At 49.7% G+C, this 27,721-nt stretch overlaps 1 protein-coding gene across 21 annotated transcripts in view; it reads left to right on the top strand.

Annotated features, from left to right (window-relative positions):
* The first annotated feature begins 7,459 nt into the window (after positions 1 to 7,459).
* Positions 7,460 to 27,721, top strand: part of DYSF (dysferlin) — a 202,329-nt gene continuing 182,067 nt past the window's right edge. For 12 of the 21 annotated variants that reach the window (XM_036118162.2, XM_036118157.2, XM_036118159.2 and 9 more), the window contains exon 1: positions 16,225 to 16,459. In XM_036118162.2, coding sequence (XP_035974055.2) covers positions 16,369 to 16,459 — 91 coding nt within the window. In that variant the 5' untranslated portion in view covers positions 16,225 to 16,368. Of the gene's footprint in view, positions 7,978 to 16,224; positions 16,460 to 27,721 lie in introns of those variants that run through there. The other 9 variants (XM_036118164.2, XM_036118158.2, XM_036118160.2 and 6 more) reach the window with 2 other exon arrangements.

Raw genomic sequence — 27,721 nt, 5'->3', positions numbered from 1 at the left:
TCTAATGAATTTGAAGGTGAGACTGCCCTTTCGCCTTTTGGGATTACTCATGCCACTGAACCACAGGAAGGGAAAGAGTTTGTTGTACCTGATAGGATGATTGGTCTTGTTTACCAGGGGGAAATTCAGTTGCTGCTACACAGTAGGAGCAAGAATAACTATGTTTGGAACCTAGTAGATTCATGGGAGTGCTCCTTATGACTCTTTGGCCCAATAGTCCTGGTGAAAGGAGAACGTCGTCAATCTCATAATGGCAAGACCAGAAAGGACTCAAATCTGGCCAGCCTTCATGCTGGCAGAGGTTAAGAGGAAAATGGAATGAGTAGTGGAAACGTTCAATCGTGATTATCAACATAGGCCTTGTTATCAGATACGAAGAGACTATAGCAACCATGTTATATCATTCTTTTATTTCAAGTCTTTTCTCCCATCATATGGACTCTCCCATTATATATGTTGGGTGTAACAAACTAAGGATGCTCTGACAAGCACCCAATTTTAAAGCCACTAAGAGGTTTGAGTATGAGTAAAGATCGACCTCAGAGCCTAGGCTTAATGGGGACCCCTTGGAGGGAAAAGTGTTCTCAAATGTTAGGGGTGTCAATAGAATCTGATTTCCGGACCAGACACCGGACAATGATTGGGCAAGAGAGAAGAGCAGCTACGAAATACTGTGACTGGGTAGGAAACACCGTAGCATGCTTTGTCCTGTTGTTCTCAGCAGGACCTTTGGCTCAGTCCTGTTTTTCTCAAGCCAAATATGTGAAGAACCTCAAAAGACCTTCCTCGGCTGACTCTATAAAAAGAAAACTCTTGGTAAGGATAAGGATTTGCCAGGGTCAAGGAATTAAGTGGGTGCCCTGGGTTTGGGAGAGGCTGTGGTAGAGCATGTTGTAGAAAGGCAGAGCCCTGCAGAAACGACAGGGTTTAGGCCTTGAAAACTGGTCATCACTCCAGCCAGCATCCATCCCCAAGCATAGTTTCTGCACCTGCTTTTCCAACCAGTTCTTTCTTGTTGGTCAAGATTAGGTTCCATGTAGCAGGTCCCTTCTTTCTCAGTTCATCTCCTGAGAGATGGAATTGTCCCTAAGATAAGACATTACCAGATGCATATCTGAGTTAGTGTAACTTCCCCAAATGTTTGGAGAGTGGAAGTCTCTCCCTTAGCATCTCAGCTTGCCCTTGCACTAGAATCATCATCTCTATTAATCATGTTCTCCCCTCTCCTTTAATCCTCACCTAGAGCCTTTCTTGCATGAATGTTGGTGAGGATTTCCATGCAGGGGTACATCTTCTTGATCTGCAGGACTCTCTCTCTCTCGCCTTCTGGTATTCATGCTTCTTTGAACTAAGAGTATCTTACATGCCTTTGTTGGGTTTATGTAAGTACCTGTACTGTTAAAACCTCAAATGCTTCTGCTATGGTCTGAATGTTTGGACCAAAATTCATATGTTGAAATCCTAACCCCTAAAGGTTAGGGATTAGTAGGAGGGGCCTTTGGGAAGTATTTAAATCATGCATGTGAAACCCTCATGAATGGGATTAATGCCTAAAAAGAGGCCCCAGGGAGATGCCTAGCCTTCTGCCTCCATGTGAAGATACAATGAGAAGTCTGCACCCTGGAAGAGAGTCCTCCCCTGACCATGCTGGCACCCTGATCTCTACTTCCAGCCTCCAGGGTTGTGAGAAATATGTTTCTGTTGTTTATAAACCATCCAGTCTATGGTATTTTGTTATAGCAGCCCAAATGGACTAAGAGAGCTTACATTTTTATAGATGTCTGAGGCCATAAATGTTGACTTCATTTCCAAAGTTTTTTTTTAAAGATCTTATCTTTAAGTAATCTCTATACCCAAGGTAGGACTCGAACTTACAACCTTGACCTCAAGAGTCAAGTGCTCTATCAACTGAGCCGGCCAGGCGCCCCACATTTCTAAAGTTTTAATCCTATGAAATACTAGTTACACATTCTAATAATAATAAGAGCTAACATTTATTGAATGTTCACTATGCACCAGGCAATGCAAAGCACCCTATTAGAATTCTCCAGAGAAACAGAGCCAATAATATATATATAAAGAGATTTTGTATATTCATATATAAAGAGATTTATTATGAGGGATTGGTTCCTGTGATTATGGTGGCTGAGAAGTCCCATGATCTGCTGTCTATAAGCTGGAGGCCCAGAAAAGCCGGTGGTGTAGTATGGGTCCCAACCCAAAGGCCTAAGAACTAGGGGAGCCAATGGTGTAAGTCCCAGACCAAGTCAAAGGTGGGAGAACCAGGAGGGCCAGCTGACGTCTGAGGACAGAAAAAGATGGATGTCCCAGCTGAGGTAGAGAGCAAATTTGCCCTTCCTTTGCCTTTCTTCTATTCGGTCTATTCAGGCCCTTACTGGATTGGATGATGTCCCCCCACATTGGTGGGGATGATCTTTTCTCAGTCTACTGATTCAAATGCTAATCTCTTACGGAAACAGCCTCAACAGACACAACCAGAAATAATGTTTTACCAGCTATCTGGGCATCCCTCAGCCCAGTCAAGCTGACACATAAAATTAACCATCACAAGCACTTACCCCATGAGGCAGATATTCTTATAGTTCCCATGTTATAGATAAAGAAACCAAGGCTCAGGAAAGTAAGATAACTTGCCTAAGACCATCAGTTAGTAAGGAGAGCTAATATTTGAATCCAGGTAGTCTGACTCCAGAGCCATCCTTTGACACTGCTGCCATTGTTTTCTTCTTGTCCTACTGGTTTTGCAGTTTTTAGCTGAATATTATCTCCCTCACCTCCCTCCTCTTCCCAATGCTCTCTTTTTTCCAGTTAAAGCCAACCTCCAAACATAGTCTTCTCAGTGCTTGTGAAAATCTGGATTCGGGAGGGCATTCATCTGGCATTTTAGGTTATGATCCAAAGAGCCAAAGCCTTTTCTTTGATCCTACCCAGGTCAGTGGTTCCGGGCCTTTGGTCCGCAAAAGAATAAGTGGAGAGCTTTTAAAAGCCCAAATCCTTGGCCATTTGCAGAGCTTTTGACTCAATAGATCTAGGAGTACAGAGGGACCCAGGTGTCTCCGTTCTTTACAAGCTTCTGATACGGGAGACCTTCAGACTGACCACACTTGAAACACCAACAAGTCAGATATTCACTTCTCTTGGTGTCCTTTCTTTCCCCAAAGTCCCAACCTTCAGCCAAGGAAGAAACACTGAAAATGCAACCAGTTTGTTGCCTTCTTAACCCCTAGGAGTGTTCTTCAGGCCTTGTGGTGGTATCTCTCCATGAATGAATAGGAATTCTTTGGCGTGGAGCTTCAGAAGTGGCTAATCTTTGCCCTGAGACACACAGCATGGGCCCTCTGCACTTGCTCCCCCTCATCTACATCAGCTCTGCCTGTGCCCTCATTCTGCACCTTAGCAGGGAACCAGCCATCACCAGCACCTGACTCTTCCCCCTGCTGGGGCCTGGAACAAGTTTCTTCACATTTGCTGAGGCTGCGGCCTCCTGGGATGTTGTGGCCTCTTCCACAAGAGGAGATAACCTCACTCTAGAAAAAGTTTAATTCCTATTCCATCCCACACTCTGCTTCCTCAGAAGCTCTCTCTGTCTCTCCCTCCCTCACCCTTTCCCTCCCTCCCTCTCTCCCAGTGTGTGTGTGTGTGTGTAGGCTTTCTTTCATCCAGTTTAGAGACTCCTCACCCTCTGAAGTAAATTCAAAAGGAGGGCTGTGCACACAGATGGACCTACTCACACAGTCCCAGAGCTGTGTTCTGTACACTTCAGCAGACAAGCTGCTTTCCACTCCCTGCCCGAGGGGAGAGCTTTCAGGGGGAATTTCAGACCAGACAACCCTACCATCCATTCTGAATACACTCCTTTCAGGCTAGACCAGCACCCACGCCTGAATGGATAATAATAGTTTCTATTTATTGAGTGTTTGCTAAGTGTTTTTTATGGGAAATTCTCGGGAAGGTCCCTCTCATGAGAGATTGAAACGCTCTAAAACTACCATGAGTTTTTCTTCTCAGATAAAATGACCGGAGTGTGACCAGGGTCTGTGGTTCTCAGATAGCTTTGCAAAGATCTGAGTGGCAGAGAATATAGAAATCATGTACATTTTCCAAATTACCTCTTTGGTTAAAAATCTGCTGCTTTTTTTCGTTTCATTCTCTACTGGGAAATAATATCAAACTTGCTCCTTGGTTTCTCAGGGAGGTTGGGAGTTGACCTTCCTTTAATTGCCCCAAAACAATAAGCAGTGGAAGTGCTCTGAATGCCTGTCCTTTTCAACAATGATTGGATTGCCTTGTCAGAGGCTCCAAGTATTCGTGTCCTGTGGCTGCTCTTACCAGTTGTCACAACTGTGGTGGTTTCAACAGCAAATTTATTCTTTCATAGTTCTAGGGGCCAGAAGTCCAAGTTCAAGCTCTGTCTTTTTTTTCCGACTGCAGATTTTTCTCCACTTTTCCATGCATGTGGCTTCTTCTGAGCCTCCAGTTTTATTCAGCTCGGTTCCAGCCGCACACAGAGGCTAGCATCTTTCAGTCTCAATTACAAATTCTTGGGAAGAGATCATCCGATCGGTTCAGCGTTGAATCAGGTGTCTTTCCCTTTGCCAGGGGATGGTCTCAAAGAATATGGCTCTTTGAAATACAGAAGATATCCCAAACATGTCCTACACATTGAAAAATAAAGTTGAGGTGCATTCTTACTAGGAATTTCTTTCTGTACAGACTGGCCTGTACACGACAAGTTTGAAGAGGGGGCGCCTGGCTGGCTCAGTCAGTAGAGCATTCAAGTCTTGATCTCAGGGTCATGAGTTTGAGCCCCACATTGGGGGGAGAGTTTACGTAAAAAGTTTGAAGAGAATCTGCTGCATGAATAAATAATGTAGAGAAGTTGCAAGGGCGATGTTTAACCCATAAAGAAAACTGGTTCTGGTCAAATCACTTTAGTCACACCATACTTGCAAGCAGCTAGGTGCTTCTGAGAGCCAATTTTAGCTCTGCCTTAGAGCAGCTTCATGTTACTTTATACATCTGAATAGAGCCAAACTGTACTTCTTTAAAAATAGATCCTAATTTGGGCTTTCCCTATATCAGCGGGGCCTCTTGCCCTTCTTCCCAATGAAATTAAATTTTATTCCCTACTTGGTACCCTTCTCTAAAACCTGAATCTGGCAAACTCCTGCCACATGCAAGGCACCCTATAAATAAATGTTGGTTAAAGGAATGAATGAATGAGTCAATTACTTCATCCAAGCCAAGGTTTTTTTTTTTCTCCAGCAACATATAATGGCCAAGGTTAGCAGCAAGAAACCTGATCTACTCCACTTGCTTTGCCTCCTCCTACTTCCTCCCAGCTTCGCTTTAATTCTTTCCAACCCCACTTTCTCCACCTTGGGCCAAGTCACCATCATCTCTCACCTGGACCCTCTGCTGAAGCTTCTAACTGATCTCTTTGCCTTCAGTCTGGCCCCTTGCACTTCATTCTCCAAAAAAACAATCAGAGGGGGCTTTTGAAAAGTAAATCAGATCCTATCATTCCTCTGGACTTCCTCAGGCCCTGTGTGGTTCTCTTAGCCTCACCTTCTCCATGCCTCCCCACCCCCCATCCCCAGTCTGCTCTCCAGTCGCAGTAATCTTTCCCCCCACCCCTTCGCCCCCTCCCCAGGGCCTTGACCAAGAGCATCCCTTACTGCTCTCTAGAACACCCCTTTCCTCTTCCCCAACCTCAGTCTGGTCCAGTGAACTCCTAATTGGCCTTCAGATCTCATCCTAGATAGCTCTCATTGTCCCTAGGATTACATGAGGGCCCCATTTTCTGTCCTTTTTTGCACTGACAGATTTGTAATGGTATATGATTGGCTTGATTATTTCGTAAGTGTCAGTTTCCTCCACTACGATGGAAAGAAACTCTTTGAAATCAGGGACTAACCGGCTGGCAGAGGGAGAAGCAGGCTCCTGGGGAGCCTGATGCGGGGCTCGATCCCAGGACCGCGGGATCATGACCTGAGCAGAAGGCAGACGCTTAACCTACTGAGCCACCCAAGTGTCCCAAGTGTCCCAGACTGGGTGTCTTAATAGAAATTTATTTTCTCACAGTTCTGGAGGCTAGAAATCCAAGATCAAGTTATTGATTGGCAAATTTGGTTTCTTCTGAGGCCTTTCTCCCTGGCTTTCAGAGCGCCACCTTCTCACCGGGTGCTCATGTGGTCTTTCCTCTGTGTGCATACATCCCTGGTGTCTCTGCATCCAGATTTCCTCTTGTCAGATTGGATTAGAACCCACCCACAGTCTTGTTTTAACTTAATCACCTCTGTAAAGCCCCTAACTCCAAATACAGTCACATTCCTAACTGGGGGGCTAGGGCATATGGATTAACATATGGGTTTTCAACATATGGATTTGGGGGGATGGGACACAATTCAGCCCATAACAGGAACCAAGCCACTTCTGCTCATCATTGTGTCCCCATCACCCAGGACAGTATTGGCACGTTGTAGGACTTGATACATGCCTGTTAAATGAACGACTGGGAGTCTTGTTCCCACCTAGTTCGGGCTATGGACAGAACAGCTTCCTGTTCTGGCCGGGGGTGTGTGTGCTACCTCCATGGGTTGCTGGGGGAGAAGTTTTGCTGATGACTGCACACCCATCCAAGTTGCCCTCTTTAGAAGGTGAGTCACCCAACTTCTGGGAGTGTGGATCTACACAGTTCCCGGAAAGCAATTTAGCAATAGGTACTAGGACCTAAAAAAAGGCATGTCCTGCAACTTTATCATTCCAAGGTTGAGAATCCAACCTAAGGAACTAGCAGAAGGGGCCCAAGATGGGCTTATATCCCAGTTTTTATATAAAAAAGTATGTCTCACTATTATAATAGTGATGTTTAACAATGGGAAAAAGCTTGGTAAGTCTAGTACATTCATATGATACAAAATGATGTAGTTATTGAAAAATTGTCTATGAAAAATTTATAATGATGCAAGAAAATATTACATAAAAACGCAGGACACAGAACTGCATATACATTGATCTCAGAAATGTGATAAATAGTGTAATTTACACACACACACACACACAGAGGAAAAAGCCTGGATTGGTAAATATCCAAATGTTAATACTATTTTTTTCAGACTGAGATTTCTTTCCTTTATGCTTTTGTGTTAAAAGTAACAGGTGCTGCTTTTACAGCAGAAAAAAAGGGGGACAGAGTTTTTAAGGCAGCCAGACGAGGCCCGTCAATGAGATTCCTTAGCTCCGGGCTTCTCGGGAAAGCGCGGTCCGTGCGCCCGCCCCCCACCTGGTCCTCAGAGCAGCCGGCTGACTCCTGACTCCGACCGAGAGTGCTCGAATCGTCGCGGCCGGAGGAGGCGACCGGCTTGGCGAGGCGCGCGGCGGGGGGTGGGTGGAAGGTCGGGGGAGGGACTGAGCCTTTCTCCTGTCGGGAGCGAGATCTGGACTGCGCTGGGCGTCCGGAGCCCTGGGCCAGCCCCCCGCCATCGCGGCCGCCGCCCGGTCGGCTGTTCCCCGGCCAGGTGCAAAACGCCTTGTCATTGGAAGAGTCTGCGTCCGGAGCATTGAATTACAGCTCAGCCGAGCCCGGGTAGGGCGGCGGGGGTGGAAGATGAGCAGAAGCCCCTGTGTCCGGAGCGCCTGCTGACACGCGGAGTAAACGCGGCTGGGGCGGGGACCGAGTGTAGCCCACTGGAGCAGCCCGGGGCTGGCCTGTTTCTCTTCAACAGCAGAAGATCTGAGCCAGGAGCCAGCGATCCCAACAGGCTTCCCTCGTCCAGCCTTCTCCAGTGAGGAGACCCGCTCCTCCCCGACCTTCCCCAGCTCTCTCCGCGCGCCCTGGACGCACGGGGCCCTAACTCGTGCCAGTCATGCTGAGGGTCTTCATCCTCTATGCCGAGAACGTCCACACCCCGGACACCGACATCAGCGATGCCTACTGCTCTGCGGTGTTTGCAGGTAGGAGGGGCCGGCATCTCCGCAGGGCGGGGAGGGTGCGGGTCGGAGAGGGGACTCCTGGACCTCCACCCGGAGAGCTCCGGGATGGGAGAGAAGAGACTCCACGCACCGGGCCAGACTGACTTTGGGTGTCGCAGAGACCCACATGCTCGGGAAGGGACGACCCAGAGGGAAACAGGCAACGAGAGAAGTGGCTGAACTGCACTTCTCTGGGGCCTGGAAGCTGAGTCCAGGTTGGAGCTATGGGCGGGTAGGACGGGGCCAGCATCTCTCCTCTCACTCTTCTGGATCTCTTAAGAGAGGTCTTTCCGCGCTGTACTGCAGGGATCCCGGGGGGCTGGGTCTCAGGCCTATTTATAGCCCAGCTCTCTTCCCTGGCCTGGGCCTGGAGGCTCTCCTAGGCCCCAGCTCTCTATCACACGCTGGGTTGGCAGGCCCCGGCCACTGGGGGCAGAGGCACCGGGATCCTACTCCTGCTTTGGGCACAGGATGGGAGAAATCGAGCAGCCCGCACAGCTGACACCAGCACAAACCTCTAGGAACTTTCCCCTCTCTCCTCCCCTCCCACCAGAGGAACTTGTAGGGGAGTGGTATCTGGGAAGTGCTATCTTCATCAACCTTGAACAAAGGAGCCTGCTCCCCTATCCGATTGGGACCTCCCACAGTACAGTTTTCCTATGGTCATGAGTGGACTTTTCCTCCAGGAGGTGAGGGCCAGCACCCGTCTATTTACCTGGAACCCCCTCAGGGCCAAGTCAGAGCTGTGGTCTACCCAGCTGGGTCTTTGGGCTTGGAGCCATACTGGGGGAGAAGGACCAGAGTATGAGAGTCCACCCCCCACCAGCCCGGTGGGTTTGCTCTTTGTCTCCATGACTTGTCACTTTCCTTCTCTTCAAAGACCTGGCTTCATGCCAGGCCCCCAGAAATCGTAGCAACGACTGGTCCCTGGCCATTCAGCAGAGCTGTGTTTTCGAGCTCTTGGATCTTCCTGTTCCCAGCCGCCCGTGTGCACATGTACTCCCAGACACATATCCACCCAGGAGTGCATGGGACATCCCCGGTGTTCCAAGGGGTAGAGGTTCAGAGAACCAAGGCGTATGTCCACAATAGCACACACAGATGTGTCCTACCAGGGACATAGGCACACACACTCCCGGATGTGAAATTTGGGGTTTCTCAGGGGCCTGTGGCCTGGGAAACAGCCTGAGCCAAGAGGAGGGACAGAGGGGGGAGTGGGAGGTGACACGCCAGCTGGGCTCTCCTGCTAACATTCTGCTTTGACCTGTTCTCTACCAGTTTCCCATAGTTGCCTTCGGAAATGAACTTTATCCAGGTGTTTCCAGGGGGAAGACAAAGGCACGAATGGGGGGCCTCCATACTTCCACTGCATCCTCAGCATTGGGCAGGCCAGGCCAGCAGCCTCACGGAGGGCCGTGGGCTCCTCGTCTCAACTCCGGGGAGCACCATTCCCACTGTGAATATCTCCCTGGCTGAGGGGAAGGAGGGTCGTGTCACCTGGGAGGGAGGGGAAAACCCTGTGCTTTGAATATTTGCCTCTTGCCCCAGCACCCCTTCCCCAGCGAAGTGCCCTAGCCCAAGGGCTGAGTGGGCTTTGTGAATGGCACCCTCTGGACCTGTCCAGTGCATAAAAGAACCTCAAGGAGGGCGGGGCACTGTGTAACCCTGCCTGTGTTCTCAGGGCTCTTGTCTCCTCTGGTGCCCATTCAGTCTGAACCAGATTTTCCTTCCCTGATCACAAGCCCCCCCCCCCCCCCCCGCAATACCCACATATTTGCTTCATGCTATGAAGTCCCTCTACCCAGGCCAGGCTCTGAACCCTAGCAGGAGAAAAGAAAGAATGAATAATGTATGGGGAAGCACTTTCTAACCCCTGAAGTGCTTTGCCCACAGGAGTGTGGCTGGTGTGGGGCAGTCTTCCCCATCCCCCATCCTTCGTCCTCCCTCCGAGTCCCTGACAGCCCCTGCCCCCATCTCCCTGATGTCAGTCTGCACTCTTGCCCTTTGCCTGCTGCCTGGCTTCTCTGGGTGGGCTCCTGCTTCCCCAGGGAGAAAGGAAGTAGGTTGTCTGTGCTGCCCGTGAGTGCTCCCCAGAGGGGGCTGGCTGGAGCCCCCACTCCCAGTCAGTCGTGGCTGTCACTGCCAGGCAGTCACGGGGAATGCAGTCCCTCCCTTCCCCAGCTCTGGACACATTCCACCTCCTGCACTGGCCAAGCTCTTAACCCATGTCCAAATTTGGCCTCCCCACAGCATTCAGCCTCCTTCTCTCAGCCAGGGCCAGATTGGTGAATGATTACACAGAAGGCTCCGGTCTCGGGGACACACTACTCAGAGCAAAACAGCCTCCTGGGAAGTATTCCCTCACCAGGGAGCCTGGCTCTGGCCTTCCCAGGCCCTTTAGGTTTGGGGTTGTGATCAGGTTGTGATCCTTTGGCTGCCTGATTATAATATCCCATAATGACACCCCCTCTGTGCATGCACGAATTCATTCCATGCTCACAGCAGCTTTGTGAGGCCAAAGGGCAGGGATAGTATTCCCCTTTAGAGATGAGCAAGTAGGCCCAGAGAAGTGCAGGAGCCTGGCCAAGGTCACACAGGGGTCAAAGTACCTCCCATCCTCACCCCCCCCCCCTCTTCACTGCCCTCTGTTGTTCTCAGCACCCATGGCTCATGAAGAAGAAAGTGCTTTGGAAAGCATACCATGTGCTGCCCACAGCCAGGGCAACCTGGGCCTGAGCCAGCACTGGGTGGGGGGGTGGTGTTTGGGGTATCCAGCATGGGACTGAGTCAAGGTGGGGGGGAGTACAAGGCTGCAGGGAACGCACTATAATGACAAATGACCAAAACGTGGAGGATTCTGATTTTAAAAATGTGTATTCATCCCAAGGAGAGAGAATGGGCATTCATTAAGCACAAACAATGTACCATTTTCTGATGCTGTTTCTTTAAAACCCCACAACAGCCCTTTGAAAGAGACATATTTAACTGATACCCAGCTTACTAGGTGCTAGGCACAGTTCTACATAGAACTCATTTCCCATGAGCTATATCAGGTTCCAGCTAGAATTTGTACCAGGCACTTGGATGTAGACATTTAACCCTCCTTGTAACCATATCTAATAGCAACTATTATCACCCCCACTTTATAGACGAGAAAACTCTGGCACAAAGAGGTTAAGTTATACACTTGTGAGTCATGGAGTTGTGACTTACATGTGATCTGGCTCCGGAGCCCCATCTTTAACCACTTCACGATCTCCTTTGGGTCTTAGCTTTGATTTTCAAGAGACAAGCAGTAAAATGGAGGGGCAGGATTTGAACCCAGGTCTGCTCACACCCTGGAGCCCAGTCTCTTTGAATACTGCTTGGCACCCAATTATATATAACTGTTATTATATATGATTATGCATATATTTATTCTAATTATTATTATAGTTGATATGTATTGTACAGGTACTAAGAAATCACTTCACACACCCAAGTAGACTATCACTACCTTTTTTACCTGGTCATTCCAATCATCAGTTTGTCCAGCTACAGTCCTTCCAGACTGGGCACAATGGGCTCAGTGGCGAGTGGCCATCCCCTCTGCCTCAAGGGACCCTGGTCTTGTCTCCTCTGGCTGACCCTCCTGGAGCAGCCCCTTCGGAGCTGAAAGGTCAAGTCACATGCTTCAGGGCACACAGCTAGCAAAGGGGGGACTGGGATGGAAGCCCAGGACCGCCTGATTCTTCCCACTACAGGATGGTTCATCCCAGGCAGTCCCATCATCATGGCCGTAGCCAGAGTCACTACTCCCTGTGCTTTCTACACCCTTGGTGGACATGCACGTGCCCCTTTGATCCCAGCTTTGGATTGGGATACCCATGGAACACAGAGTCTTCAGTGAAGGTGAGGGGAAGGGGCACAATGATGCCTTGGACCAGTCATACTCTTGGAAGTTTTTGGGCTTTGGCACATGTGCCCCTAAGGGAGTCCTATAAACTCACAGGCAGAGTGTTCCTCTCAATGTTGACGTCATTGAGCAGAGAGGCAAGGTTTGCTTGCTTCCTGGTCACCCCCTGTCAGGCCTTGGTAAAAACAGAGCCCTGAGCTGGAGGAGGCCAGCTGGCCCAACTCCAGCAGCCAGAAGAGGCCGTGTAAGAAGCGCCTCTTCTCCCACGGGGGCAGGGAGGTAGGATCCCTGATAGGTGACAGAAGAGGGCAGGGGTCAAACACTCCCATGCCAGTGGAAGCCAGAGGGAAAAGCACGTGCATGTCAGTGAGCAGTGGTGAGTAGGGTGAGCTGAGAGTGCATGCCCCGGTCACAGGGGCCAGATAATCAGTGTCAGGCAGAGATTTGGGGCCCATGTGCCAGGTACTTGGATTTTTCAAGAGCAGTTATCCATCCAGATTCGCATGAGAAATCTCCTAACATTGAATTAAGGTATGATTTTGTTATAAAACGTGTTGCTCAAAGATACTAAGTGTAGGCCGGATGCCTCCCCAGGGGACGCCAGTGACAGCATCTGAAGCAGTGTTTTATTCCGTCTTGGAGAACTTAGTCCTGGGCTCTTGGGACAACAGACAGCCAGTCTCCTCTCACCTGGGATTCTCAGTAAGCACCTATCCCTGACTACACCGATGGGGTGATGGGGCAAATCGGGGAGCGCTCCCCCTTACCTCTATCAGCCCTGAAATGTTGTTGCGGTTAACACATCTTAAGTAAAGATGCTGTGAACACGAGAGTCTCTCTCACTCACCTAACGGTTGATGTGTGGGGAGTCCTGGCCGGTACGGTTCTGACCCACAAGGCTGTCCGGGACCCTGGATCCTTCTGTTTTATTGCTCTGCTATCCCCAGGGGTCCCCTTGACAGCAGGGTTGGTGATGGCTCACCAGCTAACCCTAACCCTAACCCTAACCCTAACTTGGTCTCATGACCGTATCTAGCTGTGAGGGAGGCTGGGAAATGCAGCCTTTCTGTTTGGCTGGCCATGTGTCCAGGTAAAACTATGCAAAATTTCCGTGGGAGAAGGGGAGAACACAGAAGGAGGGGGACAAGTTGAGGTCCCAGCACACTGTCCATGAGAACTGCTTTCCTGATACAAGTCCCCTTGGGAGGAAGCCCCCTTTAGGCCTTGGCTGCACTAGGGCGTCTCCAAGGAACAGGCAGCCATCTCATCAGGGAGAAGCGAACGGCAGCCAGGCTGGGAGGCTGGAGGTTGGGGATGGCAAAGAGGCCTCAGGAAGTGTCCCGGGCTCAGGCCACCAGCTGCTAATTTTCTGGTTTACAGAGCAGACGTGTGGAGCCCCTGTTCCTTGGACACAAGCCAAATGTTTGTACAAGTCCCTTGGAATATTCCTCCGGAAATATTAGATACGCTCCCTACAGATTTCCTGTGCTGCCCCTGACGGGTCAGAGGTGGTGGCAGGGCTGGGGGGCCTGGGGGGAAGGGGCACAGCCTGGAATCACTGTGACAGCAAAAAAAATATCCCAAATCATCATATCCAAAATTCCCCCAGGGGGCAGTACTGCCCTCCTGGAGAACCATCGGCTTAGCCTCATCATGGGACCGAAGGGCCACCAGGGAGCCAAGTCCGCGGTCCGCTACACCGACCCCAGGCTGGCGCTTAATGTGCGCAGGGAGCAGCTGGCCGACTGAAACAGCCTCGGTCTCTCCCCTCATTGACTCCACCATCTAGCTAGACCTCAAACACGTGATTACAGCTAGTGATTCCTTACAAGCGCTGTGAGTGTGAAGAAGGAGAAGTGCGGCTGTCCGATTGTTTGCCAGATGGACCCAGTCTAGGCCCAATCTAGACCAGGATGTCAGAGACACCTTCCCCAGGGAAGCGATCTGTAAGCTGAGGCCCAAGGATGAATGGGGGTGGCCCTGGAAAGAGAGAGGGGAAGGCATTTGTGTGCAGAGGGGACAGCAGAGCTCCCAAGTTGGAAGAGAGCTCAGCATGTTCCCCAAACTGAGAAGCCACTGACGCGGGGACTCCGAGCGAGGGGTGGAGTGGCCTTTCCCAGAGGGTGGAGGTAAGGGGTCTGGGCTCTATCCCAAGAACAAGGGAGGCCTTTGAGCCTAATCATATTTGGTTTAGGATCGATAATGGAGCAGCGGTGACCAGCTAGAAGGCCCCTGCAGTGGCCCAGGCAGGAGAGGGCAGTAGAGGAAATGCCTCAGGGGAGGCATCTGGATGCTCTGGGTGCACTGATGCTACCAAAGTCAGGGCTGTCAGCTGCAAGATTGAGGCTGCTAGTAAGTGAAGTCTTGCCTTAAGGAGACTTTAATAATAAACAGCCTTAAAGTGATCTTCATTCCCAATACTTGCCCCCTTGGGAAGGAACTCCCATTGAGCACTAGGCCCCGTCATGATCCAGAGACGTGATCCAGAGACATGGTGGGCTCTGAGCATGTACAGCATACAGCTCCACTGTCACCCGGGACCCATTTTTCTCTCTGGTCTGCTGTCATTGGCATCTGCTCCATCCTAGAGCTCATAGCAATTGGATCCACATGCTTCCTTATTCTCAAGAATCAGGAGGGGGAGCTGGGCTTGTCCATTCACAGAGGATAAGCCTGTCCCTCCTGGAGAACACTCAGGACATTAGCAATAGCTATTGCGAGGAGATGGGCTCCGATAGAGCAGGATCTACTTGGAGCAGGTAGGAAGGAGGTCCGAATGTTGGAGAGGAAGCAAGTGTCCACCTCATTATGAGGATAGGTGGGGTCACCCAGAGAGAGTGGGAGAGTCAGGAGCACGAGGTCCCCAGCCAGCGAGAAAAGGTACAGCCTTTAAGTCTGGGGAGAAGACAGCCTCAGACTTGTCATTGAAGGAGTGAGGAGGGTAGGGTCTAGTGCCCACATGGCCAGCTGGTCTTAGGAGTACAGATGCTTCATTCATAAAAATGGGAGAGAAGGCAAAGGATTTTGGGCGCAGATGCTGATGGGGGTTAGGAGGCTGGGAACCTGGGGCAGTTCTCTACTCATTAAATAGGAAGCAAACAGAGTAAGGATGGCAATAGCGTGTTGTAGGTTTGGGGAGAGAAACGTATGAAACGGTGGTTTCTAAAGAGACTGTGGAAAGATTGCTTGCTGGGCAGCAGGAAGGGTCCACCTGAGTCACGGGTCATGAAGATCAAGTGTCGGGGACAGGTTAGCTGTGTGATTCTCCAACACCTCTAGTAATTCGGGTGGAGTAGGCAGAGTAGGATTTCACCAGGTCATGGTTTAGCCACATGAAAATGCTGGATCCTCTAATTAAGGGAGGGGACAGCGAGTTGAAAGGTTACAAAGCAGAATGATGACTAATCGTTGAATTTAGGCTAAGGACTAGTGCGGAGGTGGAGGAGGGACAGGGCCCTCCCTGCCCCGTGCTAGGTGCCCGCAGTGTAGGGGTATAGAGAGGAGAAGCCTGGGCTCCTGTGGTCCAGAAGTCCATCAGCTGGAAAGGAGCCTGACAGAACAAGGAAAACGTGCTCCAGGCTGTCTCCACTCAAGGCTCACGCTAATCGCAATTCCTCCCCCTGTGGGTGTGCGGGGCCTGGAGGGTGCTGTCGGGGCTGTGACAGGGGACCGAGTGCGCCAGGGAACGTAGTATCCTTTGGACAGAGACCTCCGCGGTCTCTGTCGACAACGAACGACAACGACCCCAGACTGCTTGGGGAAGTTGAGAGGCGGGTTCGCGAGGGCTCGGCCCGGGAGTGTTTCCAGAACTGCCGCCTGAGCACCGAGGGCAGGTACTGGGGCTCCGGGTGCAGCGTGTCGCCCCGCCGCTCCGCACGCTCCTCCAGCGCTCGCTCCAACTAGTCGTTTGCCGCAGACACTCGCGTTCCTGCGGCCGGATGTCCCCTCCTCCCGCCTTCGCTCATTCCTCCTTCGCCCCAGTGTCGCAGCGCCCCGGGAGTGCGGGACCCGGCTGGGCGCAGCGGGGGTCAGAGCCGCGGCCGCCCGCCAGGTCCGCACCGGTGCGCTCGGGGCTCGGGCGAGCGGGGCGGCGGGCGCCGAGTCGCCGCGGCCTGGCCCAGCGGTGCGCCCCGCGTCAGCGGCGCTTCCGTTCCCGGCCCCGGGCGGGGAGCCGCCGAGGGGGACCGGCGCCCCCACCCGCGCGCTTCTGACCCCGGCCCCGCCCTGCCCACCAGCCGCAGGGCGGGGCGGGGCGGGGGCCGGCGGGGGGGAGGGTCCGCCCAGCGGGTGTCCGGTGTCCTCCCCGCGGCCGCGGCCAGGCGCGGGGACTTCTCCGCGGAAGCGCAGCGAACGCGACAGCTCCCCTCCGGCACGGGCGCCGCGGGGCCGGGCGCTCGCTCGCTGGCTCCTGGGCCCTCTGCTCCCGCTGCCGCTCGCGTCCTGCCCGCGCGCCCCTGCGCGCCCGGCGCGGCCGAACCATGCTGTGCTGCCTGCTGGTGAGGGCCAGCAACCTGCCCAGTGTGAAGAAGGACCGGCGCAGTGACCCGGTCGCCAGCCTGACTTTCCGAGGTGAGAGCCCCGTGGCCGCGGCGCCCGCGCCACCCGACTCTTGGCACGCACGGCCGGGTCTGCGGCCACCGCTGCGGCACTAACCCCAGCCCCGCGGCACAGGGACAGAAATCTCAGCCCTGCTGGGAGCACGAGGAGGATGAGACCGAGCATGATGAATACCACAGTGCTCTGAAATTTTGGAAAACGGAAAGGGCCATAGTTTGTCAACAGTTACTACTTTTCTAAGACCTATACAGAGAGGTAATAAAGTTCGAGCCCTTACCGGGCAGTGGGGATAGGAGTGGGAAAAGAAAGATGGGTGCACAACAGAGGGAGGAATCAGGATCACTTAGAAACTGGGCGTGTAGATGGTGTGTTTTTGAAACTGTGTCTTGATTTCATTCATTCACTCACTCATTCGCCCATCTTTATTGAACACTGGCCATATTGAACCCACCATGTCTCGAAGAGCCTATGCACCTACATGAGGTGCTTAGACAAGAGAGGGTCTCTCTCTCTCTCTGGAGCAACAAAGGACTCGAAACTCCCCTTCTCACGGTACACCTCTAACCCACCCTCTTTGAGGCAGACATTCCCATGGGGGAAGGTGTCTCAGGAGGGGCAAAGGGAAGAGGAAGGATATGTTAAAATTAAGAGAAGGAACAATGGCTGTGAGTCAGGAGCCCAGTGCTGCAAAGAAAGATATATAAGGAGAGGAGAAGGGGTTTCTCTCTTACCAGGAGGCATATCCTGTGGTTTTGTGGAATTAAAAGATACGTGCATCACAAAAGATGGTCAAAAGTAGAGGGAAAAGTGGCTGGTGTTTTCATGAGATTTGAAAACAGTGAGGGCACCAGGGGGCTCTTTAGCTCTGACCCATGATCTCCATCTGGTCCCCAAGCTCCCCAGGATAATAATGATCATAGATATTAGACATAATTTGGCAAAATGAGAACTACTTGCTTTTATTCTTTGTAACGGGACAATTTACATTTTATCTCTCTTTTGAAAAGTGTGAGTCAAAACATTTTAGAAAACATTGCTATTTTCATTAACTGGTGACAGTCCTGGGTGCCTATTATGAAATGCCACTTCATGACAAGGTCGCTAGCTTGTCTGCCTAAGCCATTCATTCCCTTATAGAAACTGTGGGTCCACCCTTGGCGGGAAAAGAAGTTCTGTAAGGATCTTGAGACCAGGGGCTTACAGCAGCCTAGGTCTCTTGGATGCTTTGGGATCTGTTCACAGCTCTCTTGCCCAGGTTCTGGAACAGTCTTGCGGTAGCTCCCAATCTCTCCATTCTACAGATTAAGGAAATGGAAACCTGGGCAAGTTATATGTGTCCAGGTCAGTGGTCATGGCAGGGAGTGTTTGGAATGGGCAATGCCCTTGAGTCTGGAAGGTGGCCAAATCTGTTGAGGCCCCTCTTAGCTGTTGCCTTGGCCCGGGTACCCCATGTAGCTGCTGTCCGCCCAGTGTCTGCATTCCCCACCCTTTATTATTTATTGGTAATTGATAAGCTCCTAGCAAAACTGAAACATAATAGAATGTAACATCTCCAACCATTCAAAGTCTGTTGTTTTTCAAGTCTGGGCTGCAATGCCACCTTCTCCGAGAAGGCACTCAGGATTCCCCTGGCATTCCTTAGTCTCTTCTCTATGTACAGCACGTCGCTCGACCTGCTGGAGCACTCATCACAGCCAGCCTGTGCTCAGCGCTCAGATCCCCGCTCAGGGCGCCTGACTCCTCGGGAGCAGCATGAGCTCTGTGCTCTGCAGTGTTTGCGTTCTTTCTGGCCCAGGCTCTGGCCATCTTTCAGAGGTACCTGGAAGCCTCATGCAGTCGGGGGTGATAGTCCTCATATGTTCCTGTGCCTGAGCATCCTCTGGAGAGTGTGCTTGCAAGACAGATTCCTGGCTTCTGATCCAGCAGGTCCAAGTGACCTGAGACTCAGCACTTAACATCTACTCCATGCAGAACATTTTGGAACCACACCTTGAGAGAAATTGACGTGAGAGTTGGTGAAATGTGAAATCAATGCCATTCCTTCCTGCACTCCCACCCTAGAGGCTGTTCATGCTGCAGTCTGGGGCTGAGCTGATGGTTAGGGAGAGAGGCCATTAGAATCAGACACAGAACTTACAGATCATTTCAGCTGGGGTCCTCAGCCCTGGCTGCACATCAGAATCATGGGGAGAGCTTTAAAAAAGACCATGGCCAACCTCCTTATTCCCTCCTCTCTTGAATCGCTGGAGGGGTTTCTAAAAATTCTCCATCGTTTCAGATGTGCAGTCAGGGGCAAGAAGTCTTGAGCCCCACCCCCTCCTGGCACGGAGGGGCTGTGGCCTGCTTGCAGAGAAACCAGCCTGCGCTGTGTGCTTGGCTCCCACCTGCAGCCCGAAATGCATGTGCCCGGCCGGACTCACTTTCCCTGCAGTTGGTCCCAGGGCATTCCAGGCGCGGATGTAATTTCAGGACCCACCTCCCAAAATAGACTATGAGCTCTGGGAGGCTGGACTCTGAGGGCACTTTCTGGATTCCCTCTCTCAAGTGTTCGGGGTGGGGCTATTAATGAATACTTATCATTCCTCTGTTCTTGTATTAATTAAATAACTAGTTGACTAGAACTCCTATGAGTACCTGGGCTGTGGCAGATAGTTTTTTTTTTTTTTTTTTTTTAAGATTATTTATTTATTTATTCATGAGAGAGAGAGAGAGAGAGAGGCAGAGGGAGAAGCAGGCTCCCAAGGAGGAGGGAGCCTGATGCGGGACTCGATCCCAGGACCCTGGGATCATGACCTGAGCTGAAGGCAGACGCTTAACCATCTGAGCCACCCAGGTGCCCTGTGGCAGATAGTTTTGACTGATTATCTATGTGAATGAACAGCTTCATTTCCTATAGCATTTAACCATCTGTACCTCTCTTCTGCCCTGCCCATTTTCCATCAGCTAATGTGATTATTTATGTCCCTCCATTCATGCATTTAGTTCACTGAACAAATATTTATTGAGCACCTACTAAGTGCTGAATGCTGTTTGAGGTGCTGGGGATACATCCAAGAGTAAAACCAGATCCTCCTTCCCTTGGAGCTCAGACATCTTATTTCCTTGATCTCCTGTGAGCTGGCTTGGTGAATTTCTACCCTGCTTCACCCAGGCTCACCAGTGAGAAAATGGACTCATTACTGCTCCTTCCCTTCCCTCAACCTGTCGGGGTCTTCCCCCCACCCCCAGGTGGCCCCTCCCCCTTAGCCCTCCTCCCCTCCCTTCTGTCTCCCCGGGGGATCTCTAGGCTCCAGGCAGGAGCCTGAGGGATCTTACAGAACCCTCGGAAGGTGGAAACACTCCTGAGGGGCAGATGTGACTCACCTGTAGAGGGAAGGTGGGCTGCAGGGCACTGTACCCTCTGAATCTGGCTTTTTAAACATTGAAAGTGACTTTAAAGCATTGAAAATAACATTCTACTTTCTTTTTGTGAACATAATATGTACTCAATGTGAAAAAGGGTCTATTACAGAAAGGTATGACACAAAGAGTAAAGAATGGCCCCAAATCCTGGTACTTCGAATTAACTTGTGGTTAGAAGTGGTTTGATATATTTCCTCCAAGATTCTTTTTTTCTCTTTTTCCCTCTTTTTCAAAAAAACAATTTTAGTTGTGAAATTTAACACCCAAGTAAAGTACACCCTATATAAATGTATGCTTTACTGCACTGACTCTCAGACATTTTGGGGTGTTGCCACTGGGTGGGGTGGGGATGGGGGTCTGTTATGGGCATCTAGTGGGTAGGGGCCAGAGGTGCTGCTAAACATCAACAGCGAACAGGACTGCCCCGCAACACCCACAACAAAGAATTATCCAGCCTCAAATGTTCACAGTGCCAGGGTTGAGACACCAGCTCTAATGAGTAAATGAAGAGGGGGCTGTCCATGTATGCTACCCAGGACAAGGAATGGAACCTGACCAGTCTCACCCCTCCACCAGAAGTCCCGGACTCCTTGCCTTCCTCCGTAGAGATAATCCCATCCCAGATACCTTTTTTCAAATGTTTGAATATTTACATTTTCACTCAACAATAAACCAGGGGCATCTTTCTATATTGGTGAATATTCTTTTACACACCTTTTAAAATGACTGCATAGTATTTTAATATATGGCTGCACCCAAATTCAGTGGACCAATCCCCTACTAATGTATATTTAGATTATATCAATTTTTTTATATTTATGGCCAGTGCTCAGGTGATACTCTCACCGTAGGAAATATCCTGGTGATGAAGTCTTTGTCTGCATATTTAACGATTTTCATTGGGTAAATACTGAAAGAGGCATTGCCGTGTCACAGGTTAAAGATGTGTGTAAGGATTTGCTGCATTTCCCGAATTGCTTTCCTGAAAATCTGTACCAGCTTTACCCTCTCATTTGCAGAGTATGAAGGTTTATTTTCCTGTAATCCTACTAACATAAAACATGATCATACTTTAACAGTCTTCTTTAACCATATCTTAGGTTCAGGTAGTATTTGTGATATTTCAAATGTGATATTTGTGATATTTCAAATTACCTACTTGCATTTATTTCTTACTGAATTGCTTTTTAATTTGCCCAGTTTTTTGGGGGGGTTGTCTTTTTATTAATTAGTTGTGAAGTGCTCTTTATATATTAAGGATGTTAACATTTGGTCATAGATATTTCAAATCTCTTCCCCAGTTCTAATTGGCCTTTTGAGTTTAAAGACTACCCCTCTCGGGGCGCCTGGGTGGCTCAGTCGTTAAGTGTCTGCCTTCGGCTCAGGTCATGATCCCAGCGTCCTGGGATCGAGCCCCATATCAGGTTCCTGGCTCGGCGGGGAGCCCGCTTCTCCCTCTCCCACTCCCCTGCTTGTGTTCCCTCTCTCGCTGTCTCTCTGTCTGTCAAATAAATAAATAAAATCTTATTAAAAAAAAAATAAAAAGACTACCCCTCTCAGAGTACATTCCATCACATCTGGTCTATCCATCCGCCACCACCCCTTCCTGGCTAGCTGTTTCCTGGAAACGGCGGTTTCAGTTAGGATTTAGAAAGATGGATATTAGGGTGAGGGTGAGAAGAACAGGAGGGTGAGGTTCTTGAAGTGAGAAGAGCAGGACTGCTGGGGATGGCCGGGGGAGGTACAGCTGCCCAGCTCTTGAGGTGTGCAGGCTTGAGTCAGGGTGCAGATGGTGGGCAAGTAGGAGTCTCCCGCTCCTTTTTGTTGGAGGGTGTCTGGGCCGAGAATTACAGCAGACCTTCCTTTAGCAGAAACCACGGCCACTTTTCTCCTTTCTGTGGCCATTGCCTTTTGGTTTTGTGCTGATACTTCGAATTTTTATCATGTTCTTTGTCCGATGGCTATTCTAATGAAGTGTCACCAGAATGCCCCAAACAGAGCAATCCCTCGGCACATATTTGTGGAGTAATCAAGGCTGCCTGCAGGATCTTTTTTTTTTTTTTTTAAGATTTTATTTATTTATTTGACAAAGAGAGACACAGCAAGAGAGGGAACAAGCAGGGGGTGTAGGAGAGGAGAAGCAGGCTTCCCGCCGAGCAGGGAGCCCGATGTGGGGCTCGATCCCAGGACCCTGGGATCATGACCTGAGCCCTGAGCCGAAGGCAGACGCTTAACGACTGAGCCACCCAGGTGTCCCAGGCCTGCAGGATCTTAAGGTGCCACACACTTCTTACAGTAGGTCTTATCTCCTGACTCGTGGGCAGAAACAGCCTCTCTCTCTCTGGGAGTCTGGAACACCCCATCTCCTCTCCTTCTCTCTGCTCCATCTCGAAGTGGATGGCACCACCAACCACGCCTGCATTCCTGTCAGCACCTGAGACGTGTTCTGCTCTCTCCTCCCTTCCCTCTTCCCCACCCAGGCGCTGGCCGGCATGCCCCAGACCCGCAGCCTGTGTCCTCACCATCTCACACCTGGACTTTGAACAAAAATGTGGTAAAATACACATAACACAAAATTTGCCATCTTAGTCATCTTTAAGTGTACACTTCGGTGGTATTGAGTACATTCATAGTATCATGTAACCATCACCGCCATCCGTCCCCAGAACTCTTTCATCGTCCCCAGCTGAAATCTCTACCCGTTAAATAACTCCCCATGTCTCTGGTAACTGGCCACTTTCACTTAGTGTAATGTCCTCGAGGCTCATCCATGATGTAGCCTTGTCAGAATTCCCTTCCCTTTTAAGGCTGAATCATATTCCGTTGTATGTGTATCCCACATTTTGCTTGCCCATTTATCTGTCAGTGGACATTTGAGCTGCCTACACATTTTAACTACTATGAGTCATGCTGCTATGCACATGGGTGTACAAATATCTCTCTGAGACCCTCCTGAACTTTTATGAGAGCTTGTGACTGTCACTGTCTTTACTCCTACCACCCTTCAGCTGGGGTGCTGGGACTCTTGGGCTTCTCTTTCTCTCTGTGTAGCCTCGGGACCTTCCCCCTTCACAAAGCCTCTAGTGTGATCCGTCCCGTAGAGTAGCTGGACTTCTTACGTGGCCACTCAGGGCTCCCAAAGGCATGAAAGCAGAAACTGCAGGTCCTACTTTGAGCCACAGGGCCAGCTCAGATCAGTGTGGAGGGGCCCCATACAAGGACGTGAATGCTAGGACGCTGGTCCATGGGGCCATCTTTGAAGGCTACCGTACCAGGCCATCTTCCCTGCATCTTCAGCTCCAGGAAGCAGTTACTACTTCTTTCTCCATTTGGCCATGACAACAGTATGGCTGTGGTTTACTGCAACCCCTTTAATTAATCCTGTTCCCAACACAGTGCCAAGCACGTGACAGGTATCAGTAAATATCTGTACACCTTTGTTTCCATCATTCCCCTACATGGGAGTCAATGTTCCCCGTGTATTAGGGACAGCAACTGACTCTTAGCGTTGAGATGTTTCACTTTTTTGTGATTAAATTTTTTTCTTATTCTGGTAAAATATATATAACGTAACATTTACCATTTAAACCATTTTTAGAGGTACAGTTCAGTGACATTAACACATTCACATTGTTGTGCAACCATCACCACCATCCATCCCCAAACTGAAACTCCTTGCCCATTAAACAGTACCTGCCCGTTCCTCCTCCCCTCAGCACCTGGAAACCTCGATTCTACTTTCTGTCTCTATGAATTTGACTATTCTAGGTACCTCATGTAAGTGGTATCATATAATATTGTCCCTTTGTGTCTGCCTTATTTCGTTTAGCATAATGTTTACAAGGTTCTTTTATGTTGTAGCACGTGTCAGAATTTCCTTCCTTCTTAAGGCTGAGTCATGTCTCATTGTTTGTATATCCCACATTTTGTTTATCCATTCATCTGTTGATGGACATGTGGGCCTTGGTGTCTGTGAGGTGTGTTGGGAAATGAGTCAGCATCCCTCAGCTTTTCTTTGAACCCTCCTTGGATAGGCATAAAAAGGGCCCACGTTACAGACTGAGTGCACCCCTCAGCGAAAACCCCTGCTTTACAGTTTGTCTTCTCTATGATCCCACCAGCCCCAAAGATTCCACTGTCATCAAGTGTCATGAAAACAAGCATTCTGTCTGCTTCCTGTGACCTTATAATTGTGTTGTGGGGATGTGCGGCTCCTGGGGGGTTGCCAGGTGGCTCTCCAGAGCTGAGGGTGCTCCCTTCCACACTGTAAGCGCTGTGGGTGTCCACGGCCCTGGGGCTAACCAGCATCCTGGGCCACTGAAAAGAGCCTCTCCCCACAAGAAGGGGCTGGAGGTATGCGTGAGGCCTGGGGCCTAGACAGCACCCTGGAGAGAGCACTCTGGCCATTGACAGGTGAGCTCCACCAGGTGATGAGCAGAAGGGTAGGGATGGGGCTCCTCACGTGAGGCTATGGCTCTGTCTGATGCTGGGGTGTCGGCAGATGTGGGGCTCCCCTCAGGGGACACTGATTAGCCAGGTGGCCCCAGGTGCTGGATGGGGCAGGATGGGCCGTCTTCTTACCTTTGCTCTGCTCCTGTCTCTGAGGCCCCTCCTCAGCCTCCTTCCCACAGCCGTGGTCTTTATCAGAGTTGGCCTGGTGGGGGACCAGGACCAGGATGGTGTGCTCCATCATTCTTGTCACATCCCTTGGCTCTCGACACTCAAGGGCCAAGATGGTGATTTCTTTGTTCTTCAGTTCTTCTCTGACAACCTTCATTTAAGGCATGATTGTCAAACTTTTTGGATTGTTATCCACCACAAGAAGTATATTCTATATCAAGACATAGTGCACATATGAATATGTATATGAAAATATAACCTAAAGTTTCAACTAATAGTAATTTTGCAGTGAAAGATGTACTCTGATACTTTCTTCTTTATTCTGTCTTTAAAAAGACATATTGGTCATCTCACTCAGTTGATGTCATGGCCTACTAATGGGTCCCAATGAGCAGTTTGAAAAACACCACCATCCAGAAATGAGAGACTCTGGTCTGGGGTAGAGTCAGGGTAGGTCAGCCTGGGGAAACAAGTGAAGAATTTCTATGGGGGAGAGAAGAGTCCTTGCATGGTAGGTTCATTCTTCCTCCCTGAGTCATTCAGTCTGGAGGAACACCCTGGGGGCTACAGCATGATTCTCATGGAGGCCTGCTGGCCCCCAATTCTTCAGAGCAATCTGGGGAGAGGACGTGGTCCACTGTCCCCAACCCCAGCATGACCTGTGGGCTCTCCTGTATCTTCAACTATTGAGTCTGTTAAATTATACACATCAAGCCACATCTCTCAAGGCCAAAATTAATGATCAAGGACAGGACAGGTCTAAACCCATGGTAAGGAAGGAACTGTTTTCTTAACTGTTCCCTAATTAGCAGCATGCCTTCCCTTTCCTTGGCGTCTGTAGGTCATGTGATGTGCCAGGTTAATGTTTCACTTCTTTCCTGCACCTCTTTGGGGCTGTAGTGCCCCTCAGTGACCCCTCCCTTAATGTCACTCAGAGGGTCTCAGAGTCGGTTCTTCTGACCAGACTTAGTGAAATCTCACTGAAGGCCTTTGTTCGCCTCATTTTTCGGAAAGGCAGAAAGTGGGAAATGCTTGAAAGACACTTTGCACAGGGCTTGGCACACACTGTTCAATTCATACCCTCCAGGAGCACCAGGAATGCTTCCCAGGGGTCAACTCAAGAGCAGCTGCAGATGGGATTTTCCATGTTACTCTTGTAGGTCATGGGGAGTTGATAGGGGAGGGGGAAGTCGACACTTGGACTGAATCTTCTATCTCCTCAAAACCCTATGACATAAGAATTTTCTCATTATCCATTTACCACCAAGGGAGCTAAGGCCTAGAGAGATAATAAGCCGTAGGTCACACAGCAGGGGCCATTATTTGAACGACTCCAACACTGTGTCTGTCTCCACTGCTGGAGACACACCATCATGGCCCACAGGAATGGTTCAGCCAGGGCAGGCCTTGACCAACTTTGAGAAGATGACTTTTGCCCCTCCCAGAACACCTCCTTCTCATTGTGACTCCTCTCATCCCCTCTGTCCACCGACACACTCCCCTACTGTTAATGCAGTGTGATGGCATTCCTTGAGAAGAGTGGTTCTATCCCCTGGTGACTAAGTGAACTTGTAGCCAACTTGGGAAAGGAAAGACCCATTCATTGAGCCTTCCATTACTGGGCACCTTGCTATATACTAGGGTTACTGATATGAGTAAGGCATGGTGTCTGCCCTCTGAAGACCATAGTCCAGTTGTGGAGAAAGACACAGAAGCACATAGTTATCTTGGGTTCCGATATGTGGTCAACCACCTCTGTCTGGGAGAGTCAGGGGAGGCTTATCAGAGTGGAGACAATTGAGCCGGGTATTGAAGAATCAGTAGGAGTTCACTAGATGCATCTGAGTGGTGCAGGGGGGGAGGGGAAGTGAAATGAACTCACATTTAATGAGTCAGACTATCTTGTTTAATTTTCACAAAACCCCATGGAGAGGTATCGTTAGGACCTTATAGATGAGGAACCAGAGGCTGAGATGTGCAATGAATTTCTCGAGAGTTTTTTCAAGTGTGTTACAGGGACTCCTGGGGGGAATCCCCAAGACTCTTTGAGCAGGTCAGCAAGGTTATAACAATTTTCAGAATAACCTCAAGATGCTATGTGCCTTTTCATTGTGTCAACATTTGCACTGATGGTACAACAGTGATGGAAGGTAAAACTGCTGATATCTTAATACTAGTGAAGGCCTTGGTGCCAAGTTGTACTTGGCATCGTATTCCTCACACTCATGTATTTGCAGTTTAAAAAAACCAGCCAGTTTAGTTGAGGAATGTCCTTGATAAAGCAGTACAATGATTAATTTTATTAATCTTTTTTCAAAAAAAGATTTTATTTATTTATTTGAGAGAGAGAGAGCACAAACAAGCAGGGGGCAGGAGCCGAGGAAGAAGCAGGCTCCCCACTGAGCAGGGAGCCTGATGCGGGACTCAGTCCCAGGACCCTGGGATCATGACCTGAGCCGAAGGCAGATGCCTAACTCACTGAGCCACCCAGACACTCTAATTTTATTAATCTTGATCCTCAAGTACATATGTTTGTGATATTTTGAGTGTTGGGACAGAAGTTTGCATAGAGCACGTCTGCTCCACACTGAAAAATGCTGATGGTTGCAAGAAGAAGCACATGTATGGGTGCTTGAGTTGCAAGCTGAACCAGCCAATTTTTTTTTTCATGGAATATTATTTTTACTTGAAAGAATGACTGACAAACTGAGCCTGTTCAAACTTGGGCATTTGACTGACATTTTCTTGGAAATGAAAGAACGCTCAGCGTTCCACCTCAAGCAGACATTTATTATTTGTTGCCAATTATAAAATTTGAGCTTTCAAACCAGAATTGGAATTGTAGAAAGTTGTATCTTTCAGCTTTTCCGTATTTAATGAGTTTGCTGATGAGATTGATGGTAATATTAATGAATGTGATTTTTTCGCATTATGCAATCAAATGTGTCAACCTTTGGAAGGTCTACATAACTCAATTAGTAAAAACTTTCCCAGTAACAAGAATTATGCATGGGTAAGATATTCATTCAAAGTGCAAGACAGAGCCATGGACTTGAATGTAACAGAGTACAAAATGTTCATCCACCTGCTTTCAGGAAATACTACTTGTTGAGTTTTTTGGTGTAGTATCAAAGAAGGATATCCACAGTTACCTGCAAATTTATTAGAATATGCCTCTCTTTCCAGGTATATATCTCATTGGATTTTTCTTCCTAGAAGTCACCCAGAACAAGACATCTCAATAGACTGAAT

Source organism: Halichoerus grypus, chromosome 10, assembly GCF_964656455.1.
Source record: "Halichoerus grypus chromosome 10, mHalGry1.hap1.1, whole genome shotgun sequence".
Lineage (NCBI taxonomy): Eukaryota > Metazoa > Chordata > Mammalia > Carnivora > Phocidae > Halichoerus > Halichoerus grypus.
The sequence above is the reverse complement of the archived record's forward strand: the minus strand, read 5'-3'. Positions and strand labels throughout refer to the sequence as shown.